We start from the raw sequence: 24,543 nt of genomic DNA, 5'->3' as shown, positions 1-24,543 counted from the left end.
CGTGCTTGGACGGCGGCGCCGCTGTTGACCCGTGCCGACCATCTTTCTTAGAGGACCCCTCCTCTGGCGTCGATTTTGATTGTGCAGCAGCGGAATCGACGGACTTCTTCGACTTCTGCGGACCGGAGGTCGACGGAGTCGATGGAGTAGCGGGTACAGTCGTTTTCGCCGGCACGGCAGCCATCTTAGGGACACTCGAGTCCTTAAGTTTCGGTTTCGTTTTCGGGTCGGCCATCTTAGATGTAGTCGATCCCGATGCTTTCGGTTTCGATGCAGTCTGCTCAGCAAGTAAGTCCGTGGCCGGGCCAGAAGGCGGGGCTGTGGCTTGCGGCATTGGGTCTTGGGTAAGGCCTACAGGCGATCCCGTGACCCGGTCGGTATCCTCGAAACCTTCGGGGCAGAGCTCGTCCCCTGAGCTATCCACCGCGGCCCCATAAATCTCTTCGTCGTCTCCTACCTCGTCGACGTATTCAAGGCCTTGACCCACGACTCAGTCGTCGTCTACCGGATCCGCCTCGACCTCCGTCTCGGGTGGGGAGATTTGAAGATGATGACCCTGGTCCTCTTCATCTTGGTCGCCGAAGATGTTTTCCGGATCCGGGGCTGCTTGTCTAGCTTCCATGCGCACCGCGCGCCGAAGCTTGAGAGTCTTCTTAGACCGGAACTGGGCACAGGCTTTGCACTTGCCGTCGTCGTGGTCAGGCGAAAGGCATTTGTTACAGACGGGGTGTAGATCGATGTGTGGGTACTTGGACCCACAGAGCGGGCAGTACTTAAACGGGCTCCGCTCCATGTTCAGAAAAGTTTTGCAGTCGTGTCACGATGAGAAGGCCTCAAAGTCCGAAGAGCGAAAGAAAACTCCGCTTATTCCGGCTCCAAGAGACGGAAGACTCGAGACCGTGCGCAGACAATACCGACGCAAAAAAAGCGAGGCCTTTTGGCCGCTAAAAGTTAGTTTTTCTCGGTTTCGACAGAGACGTCGAGACCACATCCGAACCCAATGGCGGAAAAAAACAATCTGGGGATGGAGCCGATGCCCATGCGCACTGTAGTCCAGGGGAGGAGCCACCTATCTCAGGATACTTCGAAGACTCTTCCAGGACAACAATGTGCGATCATCCGGACCCAACACTAGGCGGCGATCTAATGCTAAGATATGAATTTAGCAGCCCACATGCCTCGAACTTGTGCATCACTGGTTCATCTAGATGATCAAAGCAACACATTGTGCCATTGGTCCACACAAAGTAGATAGACAAAAAAGACCCTCTTACTTCATTAGCAACTTTTAATTATCTGCAGTTAAAAATGTTGCCCTAACTCACCAAGGAAAGAATAATGGAAGGATTATACTATTGTAGAGACCAATTTTTTATTTTTAGGATGTTAGGTGGGGAGGAATACCTGTTTTGGTTTCTCTCTGTAATGGACATTGAGAAAAGCTTAAGGGCTCTTGGTTTGGTGGTTTTCCATTTGTTATTGATTTTTGTGGCGTTATCATTTATGTTACATGTTTTCTGAGAATAGGTGGGGACCGTGTTGCTAGATTTTCAATATTGACTTCAGATGTAAAAAGGAAAATGTTACTTACCCAGTAGCCATCTGTTTGTGTGATGTAGTGCAGTGGATTTCCAACGTCTGTATACTTCTGCCATCTAGCGTTGGGTTCGGACGTGCGCAACTGGTTTTTCTTTGAATAAGTATTTCGAGTCACAAGATATAGTTACTCCTATTACTGGTAATGCACATAGGCATCACCTCCACTGACTGTTTTCCAGTGCAGTGGGTGAGGATGAAAAGGAACCGAGTGAAACAGAAGAGGATGATAATGCAAAGAAGAAGCATAAAATGTATCTCCAACAACCTGAGGCTTCCGGGGAAGAAGGGTGGGTGCACGTGGAACTACAGCACTACTGTATAGCTGTAGAAACACTGTAGCGTAACAAGTTTGAATGCATTTCACCAACCACTGAGCTATGCCTGCTTTGGAGACAGAATGGCCTTTTACATGGATTTTTGAGAAAAAGCGGTGGTGTTTTGCAGAACAGTTTTGTTATGTCAATGTAATACATGAGGACACTCAACGCCTGGTGTATAGAGTGTCCTCTGGTATACAAAATCTGAATGAATATGGCAATCATACCCAGCAGGCTTCGGACTGAAGAACAGGAATCAGAGGGAGTTGCAAACATAAGAATCATCTAATATCCAATATCCTCTGAGAAGGAAAAACACTGATGTGGTTTGTGTCCAGTACCACTCCTATGAAAGTTAGTCTCTGCTCAAGAGTAAGAATGTTATGTTAAAAGCACTTGTTAGGCGCACGTACACCAAACTGTTCCATGGCGCTGGAAAGTCTTCTAGTTGGTGACTGTACTGCCAAAGTTGTGGAGAGGCTTCGTAATGCGCAGAATAAGCTCTTTAATGAGCTCCAGGGAAAGCACATTCATAAGTCATACAAGTACGTAAATGAATGCCCCATGACCTCCAGAGTGGAGATGGCACAAACATGAGGTGCAGTCATCAACCCAAACAGCACAACCGTTAATTGATAGTGCTGGGATCCCAATGTAATGATGGAAATGGGCATCATGGAGAAACCGAGATGCCAACTAATGCCTAGAATTGAGCGCCAGCAGATGCTTGCTCAGGGACACAAATATATCCTTCCAACTGAACAGGCCTCAAGAAGCATAGTGAGAATGGGTTACTGATGCCCATGCTTCTAGGAAAACCAGAAAGACGCCTCAATGACTGCACTGTTGCGCCCAGGAGAAGAATCATATCCTTCTATACACTTGATGTAAATGCCTACCTGGGTAGGTAATGCAAAGCAACCAGTATTGGTCTTTCTTTGAAGCGCTCCAAATAGCCGCTTGACCTTTAAGGGCATGCCCATGATTAAAGCTTGATATGTTTAAAGTAGTCAAAGTATTGTTCCAAGCACAGCTGCTAAGGTGACAGCCATGCAGGCGTGGCTTGCCGAGCTAGGGAATTGCCGCTTGGTGAGCGTGCTCCGTCGGCCAAGGATTAATCCCAGTGCTTTAAATGGGTAAAAATAAGTGCAGGTACTCATTAAAATAGAGGTGTGGCAAGTGGGCGGGGCTAGGGGCGGGGCTAAGGGCAAAATATGGTCATACATAATTACTTTTGTACTAGTTGCACCACATATTAAAACACAAGAGGAGTGTGTTTCTGTTAAAAAAAAACAAAAAAAAACATTAACTCCTTACACAAGATAAAAGTCATGATGACATTTTCACCCGAATGGTCGCTCGCACCTGATTCACAGTGCAGGGTCTGTCTAGAGACCCTGTCCTGTTAACACAGCGTGACACAAGCCATCTCAACCCCCTGCAGTTTGGCCCATTCAAATGGGCGCTGCTGGAATCTTCGCCAGCAAATCTCATTTTGAGGCACGCGCGTTTGATGGGGACCATAACGCATAAGGGGAACCAAATCTCCTTTTATCCAGACTTCACACCGGCAGCGGCGAGACGTGAATTTCTACAAGCCAAAGAAATCCTCATGCAAGCACAAATCCCCTATTCTCTACTATACCCTGCTAAACTGAAGGCGTCACATGATGGATCCTCTCACTTATTTACCGACAAGCCAGCACTAAAATTCGCAAAACATGTAGGGGGGGAAAAAAGGCGCGACAAGCTCCAGGGCTGGAGTCATCTGCCGGCAACCAGCTAAGTGACAATGACTGAAGGCAGCTGTGTTTTGTAAATGGGCCTTGCGTATTTTATGTTTTTCTAGTATGTTTTTTTTGGCTCCGGATATTTGAACCTGGACTGAGGCCCTCTTCCCTTTGATATGGGTTGGCACCTGCAGGGTGTAGCTAACAACGTTGTACTCACATTTAAATCGGGCAGGGAGACGGATTGGATGGTGGGGAAAGTTATTTTATCTGTACTGGAACTGAGAAATGTTGCCGCATTGTGGGAGGAATTGAGACAGGGTGGGTTGGGCAGAGTAGATATGAAATGCCATTGCTTTATGTCTAGGCACCACTGTGTTATTTAGTTCGGCTGTAGATCTAATACCCTGCAGTTTCTTGGCGCCCTGCCTAGGTAGGGTGAGAATGCCGGCACTTGCGCACCTCCATGGGAAATTTCCAGAATGTGGCTTGTTCACATGTTTGTAATCGGGGGAGGGGGGGAGGGAGGGAGGGGGCAGAGTTATCTTTCAACCTGTTTGGGGGGTTGGAGTGGAAGGTGGGATAGGTGTGTTTTGATCATGTACCAGACCAAGGTTGGATCCATTGCACAGTCAAGATTATGGGGATAAAGTGGGAACCTAACCACCACGACCTTTTGTTACTTACAATGTCACAACCATGCTAAAAGCGTGAGTTCTCACATGGAACATTAGAGGTTTAAACGATGGAAGAAAGGCCAGGCTTGTATGCGCCTACCTAGCTGGGCACAATATAGACATATGTTTAACTGTATTTTAAAATGACCCACATGACTCCATTTTGTGTTGGCATGCTCTCGGCAACCTGGTGAAGAATTGCTTTCCACTTCCCTGTTGAAACTTGCACAACCCTCCCCACTCCTTGTGGTCGAGCCAATTCCGAGAAGCTGCCTGTGTGCCTCACCCCCCCCAGTTGTGCCAGAGACTCTGCCACATCCTGTCCATTGTTGGTAACTCAGCCTGTCACGACCAACTGCCCCGTGACCCCACCATGTGGACAAGGAAGCACGAGGCTCACGACCAACTGCCCCGTGGCCACACTATGTGGATAAGGAAGCACGAGGCTATGTACATTGTGCAATTAGAGACAGATGTCCCCTGGCCACGATTGCACCACACAAGACGGACGAAGAACTTGTCAGATGAGGAACTTATTGAAATAAGGAACTTGTATTGTGCAAATGGGCGTTTTGCTCACTTTGGCATAAGTATACAAAGGGTAATGCTGAGTTACAATGGCCAATATATGGTAGTTTTGAACCTCCTGTAAAGAAGTTGTTTCAAAGAAAAGCTAGACCTGCGATGTTTGATTCCTTTCGGGTTTGGCGCAAGGAATCCAAACAGAAAGAAATCAAACTCAAAAAGAGTGAAGCTAAGGAAATGCGTATGAGTGTGATTCAGAAAGCCCAGGATCATGATAATCTGAGAATAGAAGAGGGTATAATAATACATGATAGATAGATTACATCGAATGCAGGTAGATGGATGTTAAATTACAAAGAAGGTTCCCGAAAAGGCCCCGGACAAGGAGGATGACCCTCTCATGTCCTCCATGTTGAGCACCCCTCCACCTTATACCCACGCCATGTATCCGGCCCTTGATCCCGCACAATTGACTCCCGCTACTGCTCCAGTTGTTGCCCCTGCCCAGGTTTGTCCGATTCCTCAACCACTTGTTTCCACTGTTCAGGTCACTGTACCAATGCAAGTCCACCCTTCCCTTCCCCTTTTTGCACCTTCCACTGGTCCCGTATCTGTCCAACCTACTATGCCTTCAACTCCCGTTGCAACCAACCCATTTCTTGTTGACAGTCATCCGACACCTCCCCCCAGTGCAGGGCTATTAGCGAATGCTTGGTCAGTGGTCCGTGATTATATCCCTTATGTAACACCGCATAGACCACCCACTCCCAGACGGCGCACTTTGTGCAGCCTAATAGGTAATACACAGGAACAACTCGCTATGGGTCAACAAGCTCGTAGGTGGATGGAAAGTAGCACTATGTACACCGCTCAGGATATATGGATGACAATGGATCAGTGGACGCGCATCCAACAGACTGATATTTTTTGTAAAATGTGTGACATACTGGTCCAAATGTGGGAAGATTTTGTAGAATCAGGTCCACCCCCAGGTCTGTCTGACCTTCGCCATAAGGTTGAAAAAGGGGACATACAGAGCCCAGCACTATTGTGCGATCTAATCACGCTGGTAGCCTACAGAGACTCCTTATCTGGTGATACGTTAAACAAGGGTTTTCCAACGAGGAAGGTACAGCCTGTCTGGAGAGACCGCGTTGTTGGCATAGATGGCAACCCTGACACACCGGCAGGTTTTAGACAAATGTGGGTCCATGTCCCTTGGAAAGGTCCGACGTCCTCCAACTTAAAAGCCAATTGCCTGACCCGCGTAAAAATCCAGCAGGTTATTACAAGGAATTAACTCAGACACTCCAATCTTGCGTGATGACTTTAGCAGATATAGGTATGTTAATGGGACAGGTAGTACCGACTGAAGTATGGTCTAAAATACGCCATAATGATCAGGCAGAATTTGGCCATACGTGGAAAGAATTTGAGGAAGCAGACAGGGTTCAAACTGGTGGTGAGAAACCTGATCCCATGATCTTAGCCCTTCCGGTCCAGATACTTACCGCCATGAAAAATATGTTGACACCTCACCGTATTAATTGGGACAGATTAGCTGCTTGCAGGCAAAAGAGCTGAAAGGGTCTGACTTTTTCCACACGATTCTAAAGCACATACACCGACTATAGTAGACAGGACATTACTTCAGAAGGGGGACAGCGACTGTTTGTGGATACATTTGTGTCCAATCTGTTACCAGAATTTGGGACTACGCTTAAAATGTCAGAAAGTGCATGGCCCATCTCCACCCCATCTGGCATTTTGACAATGACCCAGTACTATGAGAATAGGGAGAATGAAGAGCGAGATAGAACGGATAAAAAGATTAAAAGACCTAAAGACAAAGGTCTTACTCCAACAAACATACTCGACCCCGACCCAAAACAGAGGTGGCCCTAAGTTTCGAACAAATAGTTTAGAGACCTGCCCCTGTGACTCCTCGCCCGCCGCTGGGACCCCAACCAGTGCGCTTATTGTCGCCAGGAGGGTCATTGGCTCAGAACAACTCTGCCCCTGCTGACCGCTTCACAGGCCAACGTCCCCAGAGAGGACGTGGGCGAGGCGGGCCTAGAACGCAGTTACAGGACAGGCGCCCCCTTATGCAAGAGAATAGATTTGATACCGTAATTATGAAGACCGCAATTATTTTACTGAGGATTATGAGCCTGAAGAAGGGACGGGGTTCCTGTCCCACTAGGATTGCCAAAGACAAGAGAAGGGACCCGTGCCTATTCCTGTTGACCAGAAGGGACCGTATGTATGTCCATGTTACAACACTGGGGTCTACGGAGAAATTTTGGGTCGACACTGGTGCAACCAAAGGTTCTATTGCTAGGTCTAAAGTTCCTGGGGCCCCCTTGTCTGGCCCAAATAACATTTCTGTGGGGTTTTCTGATACCCCAGTATTTAGCCCAGTTTCACAACCACTGGAACCAACGATAGGACACTACACAGTTGATTCTCCTTTGGTTTTGACTTCCACATGTGATGAAAAATTGTTGGGTTTAGATCTGTTAAAAAGATTACATGCCACCATATACGGTTCTCCTGATGGGGTTTACATCACTATGGGTCCCCCTACCACACATCCAGTATATTTAGCCTCCTCGGATCCAATTCCCCAGGAACTTCAGAATGTCCCTCCTGCTCTTTGGGCCCAAGGGGATACTGATGTCAGCCTTTTGTCCATACCCCCTTTTCTGTTACCCTGAAGGAAAATGCTCGCCCTCCCCGACTTCCCCAATACAAAATACCCAAAGAATGGGAAAGGGCATTACTCCAGATCATTTCTGAACTTGTCGACAAGGGTGTGGTTGAAGAGACAAGAGGAAATGTGTGCAATAGCCCAATTTTGCATGTCCTAAAATGCACCGATCCTTCCAAGCCCCCCGTTTATCGTTTTGTCATTGATATGCGCGAGAAACAAAATCGTAGTTCCCCAGTTTCCTGTGGTCCCAGATATCACCACCCTACTTACTATGGTTCCCCCGTCTGCATGTTTTTTTCTCTGTCATAGACTTAAAAAATGCCTTTTTTAGTTTACCAGTCTATGAGTAGGCATCTTTTTGGATTCTCAATGGCAGGACGAAGTTTCCGGTTCTGCAGAGCTCCACAAGGATATACAGAGAGCCCTTCCAATTATAGTCAGGCCCTCAAGGGCCAACTTTATTCCCTGTCCCTACCCCAAGGTACCGCATTACTCCAGTACGTTGATGATTTGCTTATAGCGGCAGACACCGAGGAATTATGTAAAGAAGCTACAATGAAATTGCTTCTGCATCTAGCACAGTTCAATCACAAAGTTTCCCTCTCCAAACTCCAATATTGTCGACATGAGGTGACCTACTTAGGTCATCTCCTGTCGAAGGAGGGACGCCGCCTCACCCCTGAACGAATACAAACAGTCAGTAAAATGCCCCCACCAAAAACGCAGAAAGAGGTCCGTGCTTTTATTGGTATCACCTCCTACTGCCGCTAGTGGATACTCAATTTTTCTTTACTCAATAAACCTTTATTGACCCTCACACTTAAAAGATGTTCCCCACCCACTCCCTTGGACAAATGAGTGCCAGCATACATTTGAAGAACTGAAAATAGCCTTGTGTTCGGCCCCGGTGCTAGGCACCCCTAGTTATCAGAAGCCCTTCACTCTTTGTACACGAGCATAATGGTTGTGCATTATCAGTGCTAACACAGTGTTTTGGTGACAGACAACGCCCCTGTGCATATTTTTCTGCAGTTCTACGCCCTGTGGCCCACGCACTACCCAGTTGCTTGAGAGCAGCAGCTGCAGCAGCCATATCCATTCTCCAATCTGCTGGCCTGGTCCTTGATACTGCACTTACAGTTATGGTTCCTCACGCAGTTGACACTTTATTAAATAGGACAAAAACTAAACATCTTACTAGTGCATGTTTGTCCAGATATGAATTGACTCTTAGCCAGCCATATCACCATCCGCCGCTGCACTACACTAAATTCAGCCACATTGTTACCCCCTTTGTTGATGGGGACACTAATTCTGATCCGCATGATTGTGTCCTGCGGATGGAGGAAGAGACTAAAGGCCATGTGGATTTGACTGACACACCCCTCAGTGACCCTGATGGTACCCTGTATGTGGATGGTTCTTGCTTCAAACTTCCTGATGGTAGCACAACTGCTGCCTATGCTATCACCACGTTACAGACAGTAGTGGAAAGTGAGAGAATACCTTACCAATCAGCACAGGCCACCGAGTTGGTAGCACTGATAAGAGCATGTGAACTGAGTACGGGGATGGCCGTCAACATCTACACTGACAGCCAGTACGCCTTTGGCGTGGCCCATAATTGTGGGCGACTTTGGGCTGAGAGGGGATTTTTTAATTCTCACGGTACTAAAATACAGCATGGTCTTCAGGTCAGCAGGCTGTTAGAAGCATTGGCTCTTTCTTCAAAGATAGCTGTGGTCAAATGTAGCGCCCACAAAAAGGTGACTGATGACATAGGAAGGGGTAATGCATTTGCTGACCAGACTGCAAAGGAAACCGCTAGAGATGTCTCTACCCGTATGTATGTAACTGGTCCCTCAAACTGGGTACCGGAGAAGGGGATGCACGAGGATACTATTGAGAATGTGAAGGAAATACAGGCAGAGGCGACTAGAGAGGAAAAGACTCTCTGGGAAGAGCAAACAGGCCTATTAAATGAGAATGGCTGTTGGACGGATCTGTCTGAACAGCGATGGTGGTTACCCGATGCCTATGTTTTGCCAGTGGACACTATGGCTCATGGCCCAGCTCACATTAGTGCAAAAGGTATTTGCAAATTGCTAGCTCCAGTATGGCAAAACAAACACATCCCAAAATATGCTGAGAGGTTAGTCTGGAATTGCATGATTTGTTTGATGCATAACCCGGGAAAAGGCACACCAACCCCTGCTGGGAATTTTGCACCCCCATCTTACCTCTTCGAAGTGCTCCAAATAGATTACATACAGATGGAAAGATCTAACAATCTCCGATATGTCCTGGTAGTTGTGTGTGCCTTTAGTAAGTGGATCGAGGCCTACCCCTTCAGGACAACACTGCTATAAGCACTGCCAAAATACTGTTGAAGGAATATTTCCCCAGATTTGGGATGCCTAGAATTATCTGGAGCGACAACGAAAGCCACTTTACAGGAGAAATAATGAAGAAAGTGTGTGTAGGGATGGGGATCAGACAAAAATTCCATGCCGCCAATCACCCCCAGTCAGCGGGTTTGGTTGAGCGCCACAATGGAACACAAATTGAAGAAGATGGCAAATATCCAGGCTGACACAGGACTATCTTGGCCGGACGCCCTGCCCCTTGCCCTCCTATCAACTAGAGCCACGGCACATTCTCGTACCGGACTATCTCCGTACGAAATAGTGTTTGGTCGGCCAGCAAATGTTTGGGGAGTACTCCGCCCAAAGAAATATTCTGATATTGAATACCCATTGTTGATTGATTATTAACATGAATTGACCACTAACCTACGTCTCATTCTTTGTCAGGTACAAGATATCCTGCCACCCAAACCAGAGGGCCCTGGTCACACCATCCAGCCAGGCGACTGGGTCTGCATCCGTAATTTCCTGAGAACAAAGAACTTTGAGCCGAGGTGGAAACCGCCCCAGCAAGTGTTGCTGGCTACCAGGTCTACAGTGAAGGTGGCAGGAAGAAAAAACTGGGTTCACGGAGTGCACTGCAAGAAGGTGCCTCTAACACTACCATACGTCTGGTGGGTCAAGAAAAGCCTGGGAGACGACGAATGTGAGAAAGTCCCGCGCTTTGTACCCTTCAGTGACGCCAACCTTGCCTGTGCTTCATCTGAACGAGAGGACGACTACATCCTGCAATCTGCCGTTCCTCCGCATCTGAGGTTGCGGGACCCTCAGCCAGAGCCTTTGTTTCCTGATCAAACAATGCCCAGGTCCACCTGGTACAACCTCCGACTCAGAAAAAAGGACTAAAGAGACAAAGGTCTCTGCCCTATGCTTGACATGGTCCGACAAATCGCTGCAGGGCTGTGATACACCGGCGCATTTGCCCGGAGCCGGTACAGCGGACCGGAGCATGCCAATAGGACTGCTGGAATCACTGACCGGTGAAGCAACCTCCAATCACAGGCAGCAACTAGGGAAGACCAAGTGAAGCAGACGGTGACCAAAATGAACGCTGAAAGCCTGAAGAGCAAAGAAATGAAAAAACAAGAGTACATAAAGACAATACGTGGCCGGTACTTGATCGGTCTACTCGTACTCATGACTATTTCACTGGTACTGGCATGCCTCGGGTGGGTAATACACGCTGCCCTTGCAGCACCTGAGTCTCCTACCTCTACAGAATCACCTCATCAACATGTGTCCTTACCCACCCATGAGAAAAACAGAAGGACAGGTTTCTTCAACAACACTTTCATTCAAATGTTACACCAGCTTGTGGTGAACACAACAAACTGTTGGGTATGTGGGTTGCTGCCCCATACTGCAAGCACTGGATGTCCCCGATTCCTGTTCCTTTTTCTCGAGCTGGTTCAGCCTACAGCTGGTACACTGTTCTTTGACGCATTCTATTCAGGTGACACATCCACACGATCCCTGGGGAAGATCAGTAGCAGACAAGCATTCCGCCACATCATGGCTGCGGAGTGGCCAAGCATGGATGAAGATTCAGCAGAAAAGAATGAATATGAGAACAATCATGGGTCTTTTTATCCATCTAACTTCTACAATGGTGGGGGAAAGAAAAGACTGCCACCTCTCAGGGATCTCCCCGTCTACCCACATCCCGGAAAATACTGCATGAAAAGCAATGGAACAGTATGGGTGGGGCAAAGTGACTGCACCTACACGCTCCAGCTCAATGGTTCGACTCTCCCAGCTCTGGTGTCCTCACTGAATACGTACTTTGTGTGTGGGAGCAAGGCCTACACCTGGCTGCCGAAGTCTTGGGCCGGCACCTCTTACATTGCTTGGTTGCTCCCCCCACCTACACCGCCGATGCAACACACCACATCCAGAAGAGAGGTGTGATTGAGGCTGAAGACACAGCTGACCAAGAGTTTGGGGACTTTGCTAAGGGGTTCCTCCCCTTTTGGGGCCCTATGGTCAATAGTCGCAGTCTGCGACATCTCACAAGGGTGGTAGAGGCCACCATCAACGCAACTGCCGGTGCCCTCAGTAACATCACGGCGGAAATTCAAGCAGACCGCCTCATGACTCTACAGAACAGAATGGCGCTTGACATAATCCTGGCAGACCGCGGGGGAGTCTGCACCTTTATCAGAACAAGCTGCTGTATATACATACCTGATAATGCGCCAACAGTCTATCAAGCAATACAGAGACTGCATAAAATTGCTTCCGACATCCATCAGGATGAGGGTTCATGGTCCCTAACCGACTGGTTTTGGAGCATGGTATCTCAGTGGGGATGGAAGATAATGATTTTCATTGCCATCATTGCAGCCGCATTGTTCTCTTGCTGCCTCTGTGTTCAATGCATGCCCGCGCTATGTGCCACCTCTTTGACACCCAAACAAATGAAATTACACCATCACAATGCCATGATGACGATCGAGAGAGAGGTCCAGGAAATGATGGACATTGACCTAGACGACGATTGATTGTTGCCTCTGCATGGCAAAAGGAGGGACTGTTGAACTGTATTTTAAAATGACCCACATGACTCCATTTTGTGTTGCCATGCTCTCGGCAACCTGGTGAAGAATTGCTTTCCACGTTTCTGTTGAAACTTGCACAACCCTCCCTGCTCCTTGTGGTCGAGCAGATTCCGAGGAGCTGCCTGTGTGCCTCACCCCACCAGTTGTGCCAGAGACTCATCCTGTCCATTGTTGGTAACTCAGCCTGTCACGGCCAACTGCCCCGTGACCACACCATGTGGACAAGGAAGCACGAGGCTATGTACATTGTGCAATCAGAGACAGATGTCCCCTGGCCACGATTGCACCACACAAGACTGACGAAGAACTTGTCAGATGAGGAACTTATCGAAATAAGGAACTTGTATTGTGCAAATGGGCGTGGCTAGTACTATAATAATGTGTGCGCTGCGGATTGAAGCAGCAGTCTCCATAGAATTGTCTTTGTACCATTCTGGGACCCTGTCCTTAGCTTGAGCTAATAAATAACTTACTTCCCTCCACGGCTGGTTGTCCTGGTCTCTTTGGTAATGTAGGATTCAAGCAAGAAGAACCCGTAGATTCTAGGTGTCCCCTGCACCGCTGGCTTTGACTCTTCTAGTGGGAAGGGGTCTCCAAAAAGCCGGTTCTACACATATGCAAAAACACAGGGAACGCCAAGGGTGCGTCTTGGCCCCTACCCTGTTTTCCCTTTATGTCAACCAGATTGTCGACCTTTTATGTTCAACTCCAGCTGATGCCCCTTCATTGGCAAATCAGAAGATAGCTACTTTGCTTTTCGCTGATACCCTTTTGGTATCAAACTCCTATGGGTCTCCAGAAGCTCCTGGACAAATTTAAGGCTTTCTGTGATGCGAGGGGCTTGGTTATTAATACCCTCAAAACCAAGTTGATGATAATGCGCCCTCGTAAATCCTTCAAACGGAACCTGGTCCTAGATAATGTCCCTTTGGAGAGGGTTAGCTCCTTTGAATATTTGGGCATAGTGGCATAGCATGGCCTGGAATAATCAGTTGAACAAGGCATCCCGAAAATTCTCTCAGCTAGCAGGGGCATTGCGGCGTGAGATTTGCTTATCATATACGAAGCCCGTTGCCCCACCTCTTAAACTCTATAGCTCAAAGGTTGTGAGTAGTGTACTCTATGGGGCAGTACTGTGGGGTCTGGTGGACACAAGATGACGGACTGGACAGACACGGAACGGCACGCACATTGCATCCTGCTGCAAGCGCTGCTTTGCATACCATTATATAGGATGGTGGCCTGAGTGACGTTTGGAGACTGCGAAATCCCATGACTAGAGAGGGCACCTGCTTTTCAGAGTACCACAAAGCATGGTCTCAGCTGGACTTTGGCTGGTTTCTCACGAGGTGGCCAGTTGGGTCATAGATGTGGCACACTTGATCGGACCACGCCCCGTGCTTTTTACGTTTGGCTCTCCCTGATTCAGTGCCATGTGTGTTCTCCTGCAGGCTCCCCCCACATGCTCTATTAGATGAAGCTTTTAAAGGAGAAATACGCACGAATGTCACCGACTATTTCGCAAATAACATTGGCTCTGTTGATATGGAAGCCTCACTGTGGGAAGCATTCAAGGTGGTCATCAGAGGCCAATGTATCGCTCGCCAGTCCAGGGCGTTGAAGGCCATTAGGGGCACATTTGCCTCCCTGGAATCTCAAATTATATAACTTGAAGCGCAATTGTATGCGACTGATAACTCCAAAACCCTAGCTCTCCTCAAAACCAAACTCTTGGACTATGCCGAGGAGGCACAGCGCGAGGTAAAATTCCTTGGGAAGCAGGCAGAGGCGCGAAGATATGGGGAGGGCGATAGGCCGGAGAGAACACTTGCTGGCATGATTCGTACCCCACGGTTCGCAGCTTATGAGCCTGAGTTAGCCAGTCCGCAGGGAGACACAGTTGGAGGACAACTGGATATTCTCAGGGAGTTCTCCACATTCTACTCTAAATTATACACGGCCACTCAGGATAGCTGTCTGGAAGGTATGCAGGATTTCCTGGACTCCCTAGCATTAGTCTGGTTCAATATTAACCACAGAATACATGGATATCCCATTTACAGTTGAAGACGAGGCTGATGTCATAAAAGGCATGCCTCCAGACAAGGCACCCGGATCGGACGGCCTGATAACCGCATTCTACAGAGCATATGCGGAGAAGCTGGCACCTCGCCTACTGGCAGTGTATGAGGAGGCTCAGGAGTCGGGCATATTGCCTCAAACTATGCGGAAAGCGGTATTCATTAATTAGCAAAAACCCGACAGAGTTAGATTCATACCGACCGCTGTTGTTGATCAACGTCGATGTTAAAATTCTAGCGAAATTGATAGCGGATAGATTGCAGCCTATGCTCCCCCTCATTGCCCTTCCGGACCAGTCAAGGTTCATTCCCGGCAGGTCGACTTCTCCTAATCTCCGTACACTCTTTTCGGTAAAACAACTACCTACACCCGGATGTGCAAACCGCGGCAGTATTTCTCGATGCCACAAAGGCCTTTGATACACTGGAGTGGCCATCTCTCTTTGCGATTTGGGCTCCTGTCCGAAGCCTTTCCAGTCTCACGCGGTACGCGTCAGGAGTGCCCCTCATCTCCCTTACTTTTCGCTGTGGCAATGGAGCCTCTAGCCGCACGAATAAGACATCACACGGCCAGAGGGATTGGATTTAGCACCAGAAGCCTACTCATCTCACTGTACGCAGATGACGTCACTTTATATAGTACAGATCCCGAGAAACTTAAATCCACTGCTAAGAGAATTTATTAAATTTGAAGGACTGGCAGGTATATCCATTAATTGGGCAAAGTCAGTCATATTCCCCCTGACAGATAACACAAAAGTCACGACTACTGAGTTTCCACTAAAGTGGGAAACTGAGGTTAAATATTTGGGCATCTGGATTAGCCGTGACCTGCAGGAGTTATGGAGACTGAATTATGGTTGTGCTGTTGACTGGCTGGAGGATAAGGTAGCATTATGGTCTACCGATATCACTAGCCGGAAAAATTGCCCTTGCCAAAATGGTAATTTTACCTACATTTCTATATCTTTTCGTTAACCTGCCGCTCATCCTCACGCAGGCCTTTTTCAAACCGATACGCTCCCTTTTGATATCGCTGGTATGGGCTGGGGGTCAAGCCAGGGTGTCATGGGAATAATTGACACTGCCGGTGACGCAGGATGGTATGGGAGCCCCAGATATGAAGCTCTACACGTGATGTGCGCAGGCAGTTTTTACATTACTGGGTTCACCCTACACAGTTTCAGCCGCATGTTGCGGTTGAAACGGACGCGGTTGAGCCTGTGCCTAAAAGGGTAGCGCTGTATCAGCCACATAGCAGACCAAGAGAGGACATTGACACTGCTGAAACACTATGCTGGGAGTGGGATGGGCTGAGAAGACGGGCGGGTGCTAGGATATTGTACGCCCCTTGTATACCACTAGCGCAAAACCCAATGCTGGCAGGTGTCAAAGACGGGATAAGCAAAACAATAGCTCAGAGACCGACGCTACACACGTTTGCAGACTTATACCGTAACATATTCAGGGAGCCTCCAGTTGAGATTGAAGGTCGGGCTGTGTCGTTTGCGGACATGTTTCTTTATCATAAATTGCGCTCCGCATGCCGTGCCTTACATGAAGACTTTCCTGCCACCCGCCAACTCTCAGCCCTGGAAAACCTGTTGCGCTTCCTACTACGCAAACTAATTACACGCATGCAGGAGGATGCCCCGGTGCTAAGGCCAAGCTCACTGCAGGGGTGGAACGCTGAACTACCTTTGGCACTCACAGAGGAACAATGGGCATATTGTTGTCAACTCACCGAGCTGTCCCCTACCTATAAGCTTAGATTGATTCATTTCAAATTCCTCCACAGGTATTACAGGACACCAATAGGATTATATCATATGGGGCTCAAGGCAGATGAGTGTTGCTGGCGATGCAGATATACTCCGCTTCTTTTTTTACACATGGCCTGGGACTGCCCAGCTCTTGGCTCATTCTGGTCCACGATATTCACATCCATCAATCAGAATATAGGTTTGTCTCGGTAACCGTCCCCTTTGCGGGGTCTGCTGGGCTACGTTAAAAAATACACCAGTGAAAAAACGTAAACTCCATGCAATTCTTTTATTGTTCGCTAAACGTCAGGTGGAAGTGCATTGGGGGAGGGGAAGGGCACCCTTGGCAAAAGATTGGATAAAAGATGTGACATATGGCCATTCCCAACTGAGTGTCTTCCGGGAGTTAATGCCTGCCGCCTCAAGGCCAAAGGACATTTGGGAACCATTTGTTGATAGGGCCAGGGAGCGGGGAGGGGGTGAAGGATCTGACATTCCTAATGTGATCCCGGAGAAGAACCTGACATGAAGCACTATGGAAATCAGACACGTCTGCTATGGGGGGTGTTGGGTGGGGCCTGAGATCAGTCCATATTCTTCTACAATTGTGAACCTCATGTAAGATGTGAAATGCAAAGAGATCCGTCATGTGCCTGGGATGTACTGCTTAATCAGTAGCACGTTATATCTTTGTTATAATGTAAAATATGTGCTTTGAATTGATCCTAGCTGGAGACCAGTGGTATATTGGTCGGTTGTGCTGAATGTATGGTACATTTTTTTTTTTGCATAAAAAGTCAATAAAAAAATAAAATTAAAAAAAGGTGACAGCCATGCCCGTGGATCAAGCTATGGTTTCTGTTGAATCTAAGCCACATTTTAAGATTGGTTGGAAGCATTCAAACCAATACCAGATCCAAGAGGTCTTCTTCATGTGATCAGGGAGGTTTGATGGCTGTCCATTTCGGCCCTAGAGGCATGTAGTGCTAGGCCTAGGAAGGACAAGACTGCCAAAGGTAGACTTTCACAAATCATGGAATCAAGCCTGTCAAACTACGCTGAGTGGCTGTGGGAAAAAGCATTTGTATTTAATTTTGCAGAGAAAGCTTGAACCACTAATCTTTCATGTGAAGAGTATGAGGGCTAAAGCTTCGGATTACACAGGGCAGATCTGTGATGTCTAGTGATCTGTCGCTGCCTGAGTGGCTATAGAAGGGGGTTTCCTATGAAGTCAGTGCAGGATCTTAAACTGCCTCATTAAAGGCCAGCAGAGGTTTCAAAACTGCAGAGGAGAGCTGCAAGATTTCGATTTTTTGCTTCGATGGAGGGTGAAGTCAGCTCCAATGCTTCTGTAGCTTTTCATCCTTCTGAAACAAATGAAGAAATCAAAAGGCAGTCTAGATGGTTAAGGTATATCCCCAACAGGAGAAGTGTCATGAATAATTTTATTTTGAAAATCCATGAACAAGCCAGCTTCAGTTTGAGAGGAAAGAAGGTTCTCCTCGGAGTCCTAGTCTTCCGTGCAGTCTTTACCTACAACAGGCATGAAAAGAACAAAGAACCTGAAAGGTTCTTCCATCCAGGTAAATCTATGGAAAGAGACCTTAACTTTTGTCACTCAGAGATCAGTCAACTTTAAGAGCTTCAAAGACAGTGGTGAAATCAACTAAGGTAGCCGCTTTAGTGCTATAGAGGGCACGGATGCTTCTTGTTACTATGATGCCTAAGCCGGAGTAAGCGCAGTCTCGAATAATTTAGGTGAGCAAAGGGTTGGCGCAGCCCAGAACAGTAATGGAGCCATATTGAAAAGATTCAACATGGCCACAAGTCTTCAACTGGCGTGGGATCGGTAGACTGGGTCAGAAATAACAGCTGCATCTTTTGTAACTTTGGACTGGCTGGCGTGGGATCGGTAGACTGGGTCAGAAATAACAGCTGCATCTTTTGTAACTTTGGACTGGCTCCAAAAATATGGAAGAGCCTGGGGTCGCAACTCTGGAAGAACCCAGAAACATACCGGTTTCTTCGAAGGAAAGCATTTTTTCTTCCGATGGCGCTTTATATGGGGTTTTGTGTGGAAAGATCTTTCGGGAGAGCTTTCCTGTAGGTAGTCTTAACTGAAGGGGAAGAGAAATGCTTCAGCACATCCCTGCAGCTTTGGCCAAAAGCAACTTGGTCTTCCACTTCCTGAGAGCTTTAGAGTGCATTAACAACAGACATGCTAGGCTGAGTGATCTAATTCGGATACAAACCAACTTCATGCAAATGTTTTGTGAGGGTGAAAAAGCACATCACCTTGTAAGATGTGTAAACCATGAAATAATAAGATGATAGAACGGGCCTAGTCACTATAAAAAAACAGTGTCATTCTGCTAGTGAACCACCAAGAAGAGCTTGAGGGCTGCATGAGGAATATAAAAAACAGTAACCAGTTGCCACATTACATACTAAGATGTCATCATATTTGGGCCAGGCTGAGTTGTGGCTGGAGCCACATGGCACTACCTGGCAACACCACCTATTGTTGAATAAAAAAATGTAAGTTTACAGATCCAGTCTGTCACCTCGAAGATAGTCAGGTGAGGAATCTGCTGAAAGAGTAATTTGTCAGGACAAAATTATGAAATCATTATGTACGCAAGTACAGTAAATTAATTATGCAACACATGGTAAAAAAACAGTTGTAATTTTTCCTTTGCAGATATCATTGAAATATGTGAAAAATGTGTGACACCAACTATGTCAGGCTATTTATCTAATTCTACATTTTTTTTACAAGGAATGTCACAGGAACATCTATCCTATGCCTTTATATTCAAGTGCCTAGTAGAATATAGGGTCACTTTCTTGAAGGTAGCAAAGGACCTAAGTAATGCTTAGTGTGCTGAAGTTAAGCCTGAGTTCCACAATCAGTGGAGAACTTTCAGAACTTTTAATAGGATTACGTTTCCACAAATGCATGTACAGTGCAGCTCACTTATTTTACATTCTTTGCAGTCTGGTGAAGAATTTTCATTGTAGGCCATAGCAGTCTAAGTTAAACAAACCTATTCAAGCCGTGACTATAGTGCGCGTCACCTCTCTTCAGTGGGCAGTTTGGAGAAAGAGATTTTTTTGAGAGTACACCCAGTTTTACACCATGGCCACTGGTGAGATTAAGTTGAAATCCAAACCGGGAGAACATTTTTAGGATATAAAGGATAATTAGAAAATGTGTTGGTCATGAACAGCCTAAAAGCAGATTAAGCAGAGGGAAGGCAGGTTCTTCATACATTGATAGGACTGGCCTGAAGGCTTGATGGTTACGTGACAGTGTATCACAATATGAATTTGGGTGCGAGGAACGGTCTCCATAATCAGTGTAAATATGTGCGAATAAAGGTTTTATATTATAGGCTGACAATGTATTTGTACAATATCAGGGCACACTCCACCCAACACACTGTTCAGAAAAGGGAGATTAAAATTTACCTTTTTTCGTCTATCTTCTTCAGCAAATTTCTCTGCATTTTTCACCATGTTCTCAATGTCATCTTTGCTTAAACCACCAGAAGACTGAATTACAACTGAAATTAAAGGTATACATCTTAAACACATTTTCACAATGGCTTTGAAATACTTAAATTATTTGCAGACTAGAACTGTTCTCATCTTTCCAACAAGGAATAAGAAGCACAAATGTGTTTGCTTGCATTTATTTATTTCTTCAATGTTAAAATTGCCATCAAGCGCAAAGCTCAGGGGACATGCATCAGCAGTGATGGGAATCTCATGGGGAACTTTAAATTAAGTTTGGTGTTTAACACCACATATGCTTGAGGACTTTGAACAGGTTTCTAATGGGACGGTAAGGATAATGTTACTTACCCAGTAAGCATCTGTTCTTGGCATGTAGAGGTGCAAAATCCCATGCTTGGCATACTCCAGCCATCTAGTGTTGCATCCGGATGTTTGCACTTTGTTGTTCTTCGAAGAAGTCTTTTCCAGTCACAAGGTAGGAGACTCCTCCTTTCGGTGATAGTGCACATGGGCATCAACTCCATTGTCAGATTGTTTTCCCGTAAAGGGTGAGAATGGAGTGGTAGTAAAGAATTGAGATGTCCATGCGTATGTATGTAAACTAAAGAGAACTGCAACAGCTACAGGTACCCGGGGAGGTGGGGGGGCGCAAGTCAATCTACAGGTCTACATGGAAAGAAGGAGTAGTTTCTTACCTGTAACTCTAGTTCTGTAGTAGGGGTATCTCTGTTATAGTCATAATCTAGTGAATAGTCCCGCCCATGTGCGGGGACACCGGAGCAATCAAAAATAATCTCTTAAGCGGGGTCTCCTTTGCAGTCCTGCATAGACACTTAAGAGAAAATCAAAGACAGATAATGCAGCCTACAATTACAAGGCTACTCTGGCCAGTACTTGAACTTAAAGTGAAAAGGATAGCCAAACCGAACCGAACTGAACCCGACTAGTTGGGTCGAAAATGGGAGTGGATCCGAACACTTAGGGTGTTGGACTATGCTGGAGCACCGGAGTACTCAGTTTACCTAGCCCAGGGGCTGCGGCTGCATAGGGTTGAAGTTGCGTCGGAAACCCACGTTGAAGAACCAGGAGCCTGAAGAAAGAAGTTGCTGGCAGGCGACCAGTGAAGAAAGTTCGTGGAGATCCAAGCCTGGATCAGGGAAGAAGAAGGACCTGAAAGCAGAGGGGACCAAGTTCTGAATCACTAGCCAGTGATTGAGTGGGCACCAGGATGGCACCGGACGAAGTCACTTCAGCCAGGTGAGTGGGCGCTGCTGGGCTCTGCAGTCTCTCGGACCAGGAGGCGTTGTCGGCGACCAGGATGGAGGTGCGAGCTGTCCCACGAAGGTACTTGCTGTCGACGTCGCTGGACCCAGGATTGGGGCAACAAGTCTTGGCAAATGCAAGGCCCACGCGGTGGACCTAAAATGGCATCTTGAGTGGACCAGGAGGGTCCAGGGTGCTTCTCTGAAGAAGGGAAGCAAGGGCCAGTCTGGAGCAACCAGACCAGCAGTGTTTGTCGTCGTGGAGCGTCGTAAAAGGGCCACTAGCCAACGGGCAAGTGACCGGGACAACGCGGTGAGCAGCAAAAAGCAGAAGGGCCCCACGCAGATCTCGTGGATGCAGGGAGGCTGAACTTCGGTGCTGGAGCTGCTCAGGGTCGGGGCTTCTCTCACCCCAAAGCACTCGGTCGAGGGTCACTCGGTGGTCGTGCTGGACAAGCGTCGTGCAGTTCTGAAGATGGCCGGTCCCTCGAGGTCTCGTCGCACCCACGGATCACAGCTGGGCTGATGATGTAGGTTGAGGTCAGAGGTGCCAGGGAAGCCGGTTCTCGTCGTGCTGGAGCAGTCTTGATCCGAAGGAGAGACTGGCAACAAACCGCGATGCTTGGTTGGTGCCTGCTGCTGCAGGGTGACTACTCCTTAGTCACAAGGGAGAAAATCTTGAGAAGAGTCTTGAGTTCTTCGTGTAGAAGGTCGGTTCAGGATTCAAAGATTGATCTACTTTTGGAAGGGGGCCTGCTCCTACCTTTATCCTGCAAAAGGGGGCTGGCACGCGACTAGGTCCTGCCCTATGGGTGGGACCAGGAGGGGGGTGGTTACACCCCTCTCCTTTGGCGGGCTTTCCCCAGCTCAGGGTCTGGGGTGCCCCTGGAACTGGTTCAAGCCGGCCTATGCACAGTGAGCACCGGGGTGCCACTTGCAGTCACCTTCCTCTAAAGCCCTGCCTACCTAGAATACACAAAACCCTGTCTGGGACGGTGCTGGCACCGCCCCTGGCAGGAAACCCTTTGTCCTTGCCTCCTGCTCTGGGAGGACTCCCAGCAGCAGGAGGGCAGACTTGTGTCTCGGTGGCAGCATCCATTTTGTGGAGCTAAGGCTCTGTCTGACTTTAACCGGGGTTACAGGTTACCAACATGTCGTGTCCCTCTAGAAGGGTGGAATGCTAACCCCGTCGCCAGAATTGGCGAGGGGTTAGTATTCCAATTCGTATGACACCTTACTCGACATGTTTTGATAAAGCGATACCAGAGTTGGCATATAACCGCGAGGATTATAATGCACTTAAGAGTATATGGTATGCGTTATCAGGGAAACGGCTAAGGGATAGATCCCGAAAGCCGCAGACAGGCTCAGCTCATGCCAGAGCACCATCTCACACGATTCCAAGCACTCTGCCTTCAGGATTGTCAAGGCCTGCCATAGGAGTGACTGATAGGAGATCTGTGTGCCCATTTTAGGGTTAGATATAGGTATACTATATCTAAAGCAAAGGGTGATTACACCACCTTGCCCCAGCTGTCGTGCAGCCAGTTGTGTCAGATTTGGATGGCCAGCCAGGGGTGGCATAATACATGCTGCAGCCCCTGGTAGGCCCTGGGTACACCTATGCCCTGTGTACCTAAGGTACACTGTACAGGGACTGATAAGGTGACTCCGTATCCAATTAGATATGTACCTAAGGTACATGGAATCCATTTTAACAGAGAGAGCAGTAGGCCTGGGGTCCTGAATAGCAGGGCCCCAGGTCAACTAAGTCAGAAAACCAGCAAAACACCAGGCAAAAAGTTGGGGGCAACCATAGTCAGGGATCTACCTTCCTACAGGCTGCCATTATGTGTCTGGAAAAGGGATACCGTGCCTTTAAGGAACTCTCCAGAGACCCTCAGTATCCCAGGATGCACAGCCAAAGTCCTTTTACTTTCAGTTCTTTTTGAAGGTGTATAAAGCAAGGCCTGTAGCATACTGTACATTATCATTTTCTCCACCGGGGAGGAGAGTGGGCGCTTATGACTATAACAGAGATACCTCTACTACAGAACTGGAGTTACAGGTAAGAAACTACTCCTTCTGTAGTAGGGGATCTCTGTGTATAGTCATAATCTAGTGAATAGAATGGCAAGCAAATACCAACAAACCAATCTGGCGGTGGAGGAAAAAGACAACACCACTACTGTGCAAACAGATTTCTCAACGAAGCCTGCCCAACCTGAGCATCTGCCCTGGCATCAGAGTCCAGACAGTAGTGTTTAGCAAAGGTATGGACCGACTTCCAAGTGGCAGCCCTGCAGATAACTGCAATGGGAACATTACTTAGCAAAGCTGTTGTAGCTGCTTTGCCCCTGGTAGAATGAGCCTTAGTCTTACCCCCTAAGGTCTTGTTAGCTTTCTGGTAACATAACTGGATACAGGACACAATCCACCTCGAGATGGACTGTTTTGCGGTGGCAAGACCAGTCCTGACCTACCCATTATTGACAAACAATTGGTCTGACCTACCAATGTCCTTGGTCTTATCCAAGTAGAACTTCAACACCCTTCTGACATGCAGGGAATATAGAGATCTTTCCGCTGGAGTGGAAGGATTTTGGAAAAACGTAGGTAAAGTTATAGTCTGATTCAATTCAATTCAATTAATTTATATAGCGCGCTACATACCCAGAGGGTCTCAAGGCGCTTGGAGAAGGGTGGGGAATTACTTGTCGAATATCCAGGTTTTAAGTTGCTTTCTGAATGTTAGGTGGTTCTGAGTGAGGCGAAGGTGAATGGGAAGTGAGTTCCAGGTTTTTGCCGCCAGGTAGGAGAAGGATCTTCCTCCCATGGTGGTTTTGTTGATGCGAGGTACAGCAGCAAGGGCTTGGTGGGAGGAGCGTAGCTGGCGGGAGGGGGTGTAGAAGGAAAGTCGTGTGTTGAGGCATTCGGGTCCAAGTTCGTAAAGTGCTTTGTGTGCGTGGGTTAGAAGGCGGAATGTTATCCTCTTATTGACGGGGAGCCAGTGGAGGTTTTTCAGGTGACCAGAAATGTGGTCTTTACGCGGGATGTCTAGTATGAGTCTGGCTGATGCGTTCTGGATGCGTTGGAGTTTTTTCTGAAGTTTTGCGGTGGTACAGGCATATAGGGTGTTTCCGTAGTCCAGGCGGCTTGTCACCAGTGCGTGGGTGACCGTTTTTCTAGTTTCGGTGGGGATCCAGCGAAATGTTTTTTTGAGCATGCGAAGAATGTGTAAGCAGGATGAAGAAACGGTGTTGACTTGTCTGGTCATCGAGAGTGAGGAGTCCAGAATGACGCCCAGGTTCCGTGCGTGGTCTGTCGGGATGGGTGCTTTTCCAAGGGACTGTGGCCACCACGAGTCGTCCCA

At 47.7% G+C, this 24,543-nt stretch overlaps 1 protein-coding gene across 1 annotated transcript in view; it reads right to left on the bottom strand.

Moving 5' to 3' along the window:
- HSPA9 (heat shock protein family A (Hsp70) member 9) overlaps positions 1–24,543 on the bottom strand; it is a 360,992-nt gene that overhangs the window by 48,958 nt on the left and 287,491 nt on the right. Inside the window, exon 14 of the mRNA XM_078653348.1 lies at positions 19,861–19,955. Within this exon, the coding sequence (XP_078509474.1) occupies positions 19,861–19,955 (95 nt within the window). The remainder of the gene's footprint in view (positions 1–19,860; positions 19,956–24,543) is intronic.

The sequence above is a fragment of the Lissotriton helveticus genome, chromosome 7 (genome assembly GCF_964261635.1).
Source record: "Lissotriton helveticus chromosome 7, aLisHel1.1, whole genome shotgun sequence".
In the NCBI taxonomy this organism is placed as follows: domain Eukaryota; kingdom Metazoa; phylum Chordata; class Amphibia; order Caudata; family Salamandridae; genus Lissotriton; species Lissotriton helveticus.
Note: the sequence above shows the minus strand (reverse complement) of the source record. Positions and strands in the feature narration are given on the sequence as shown.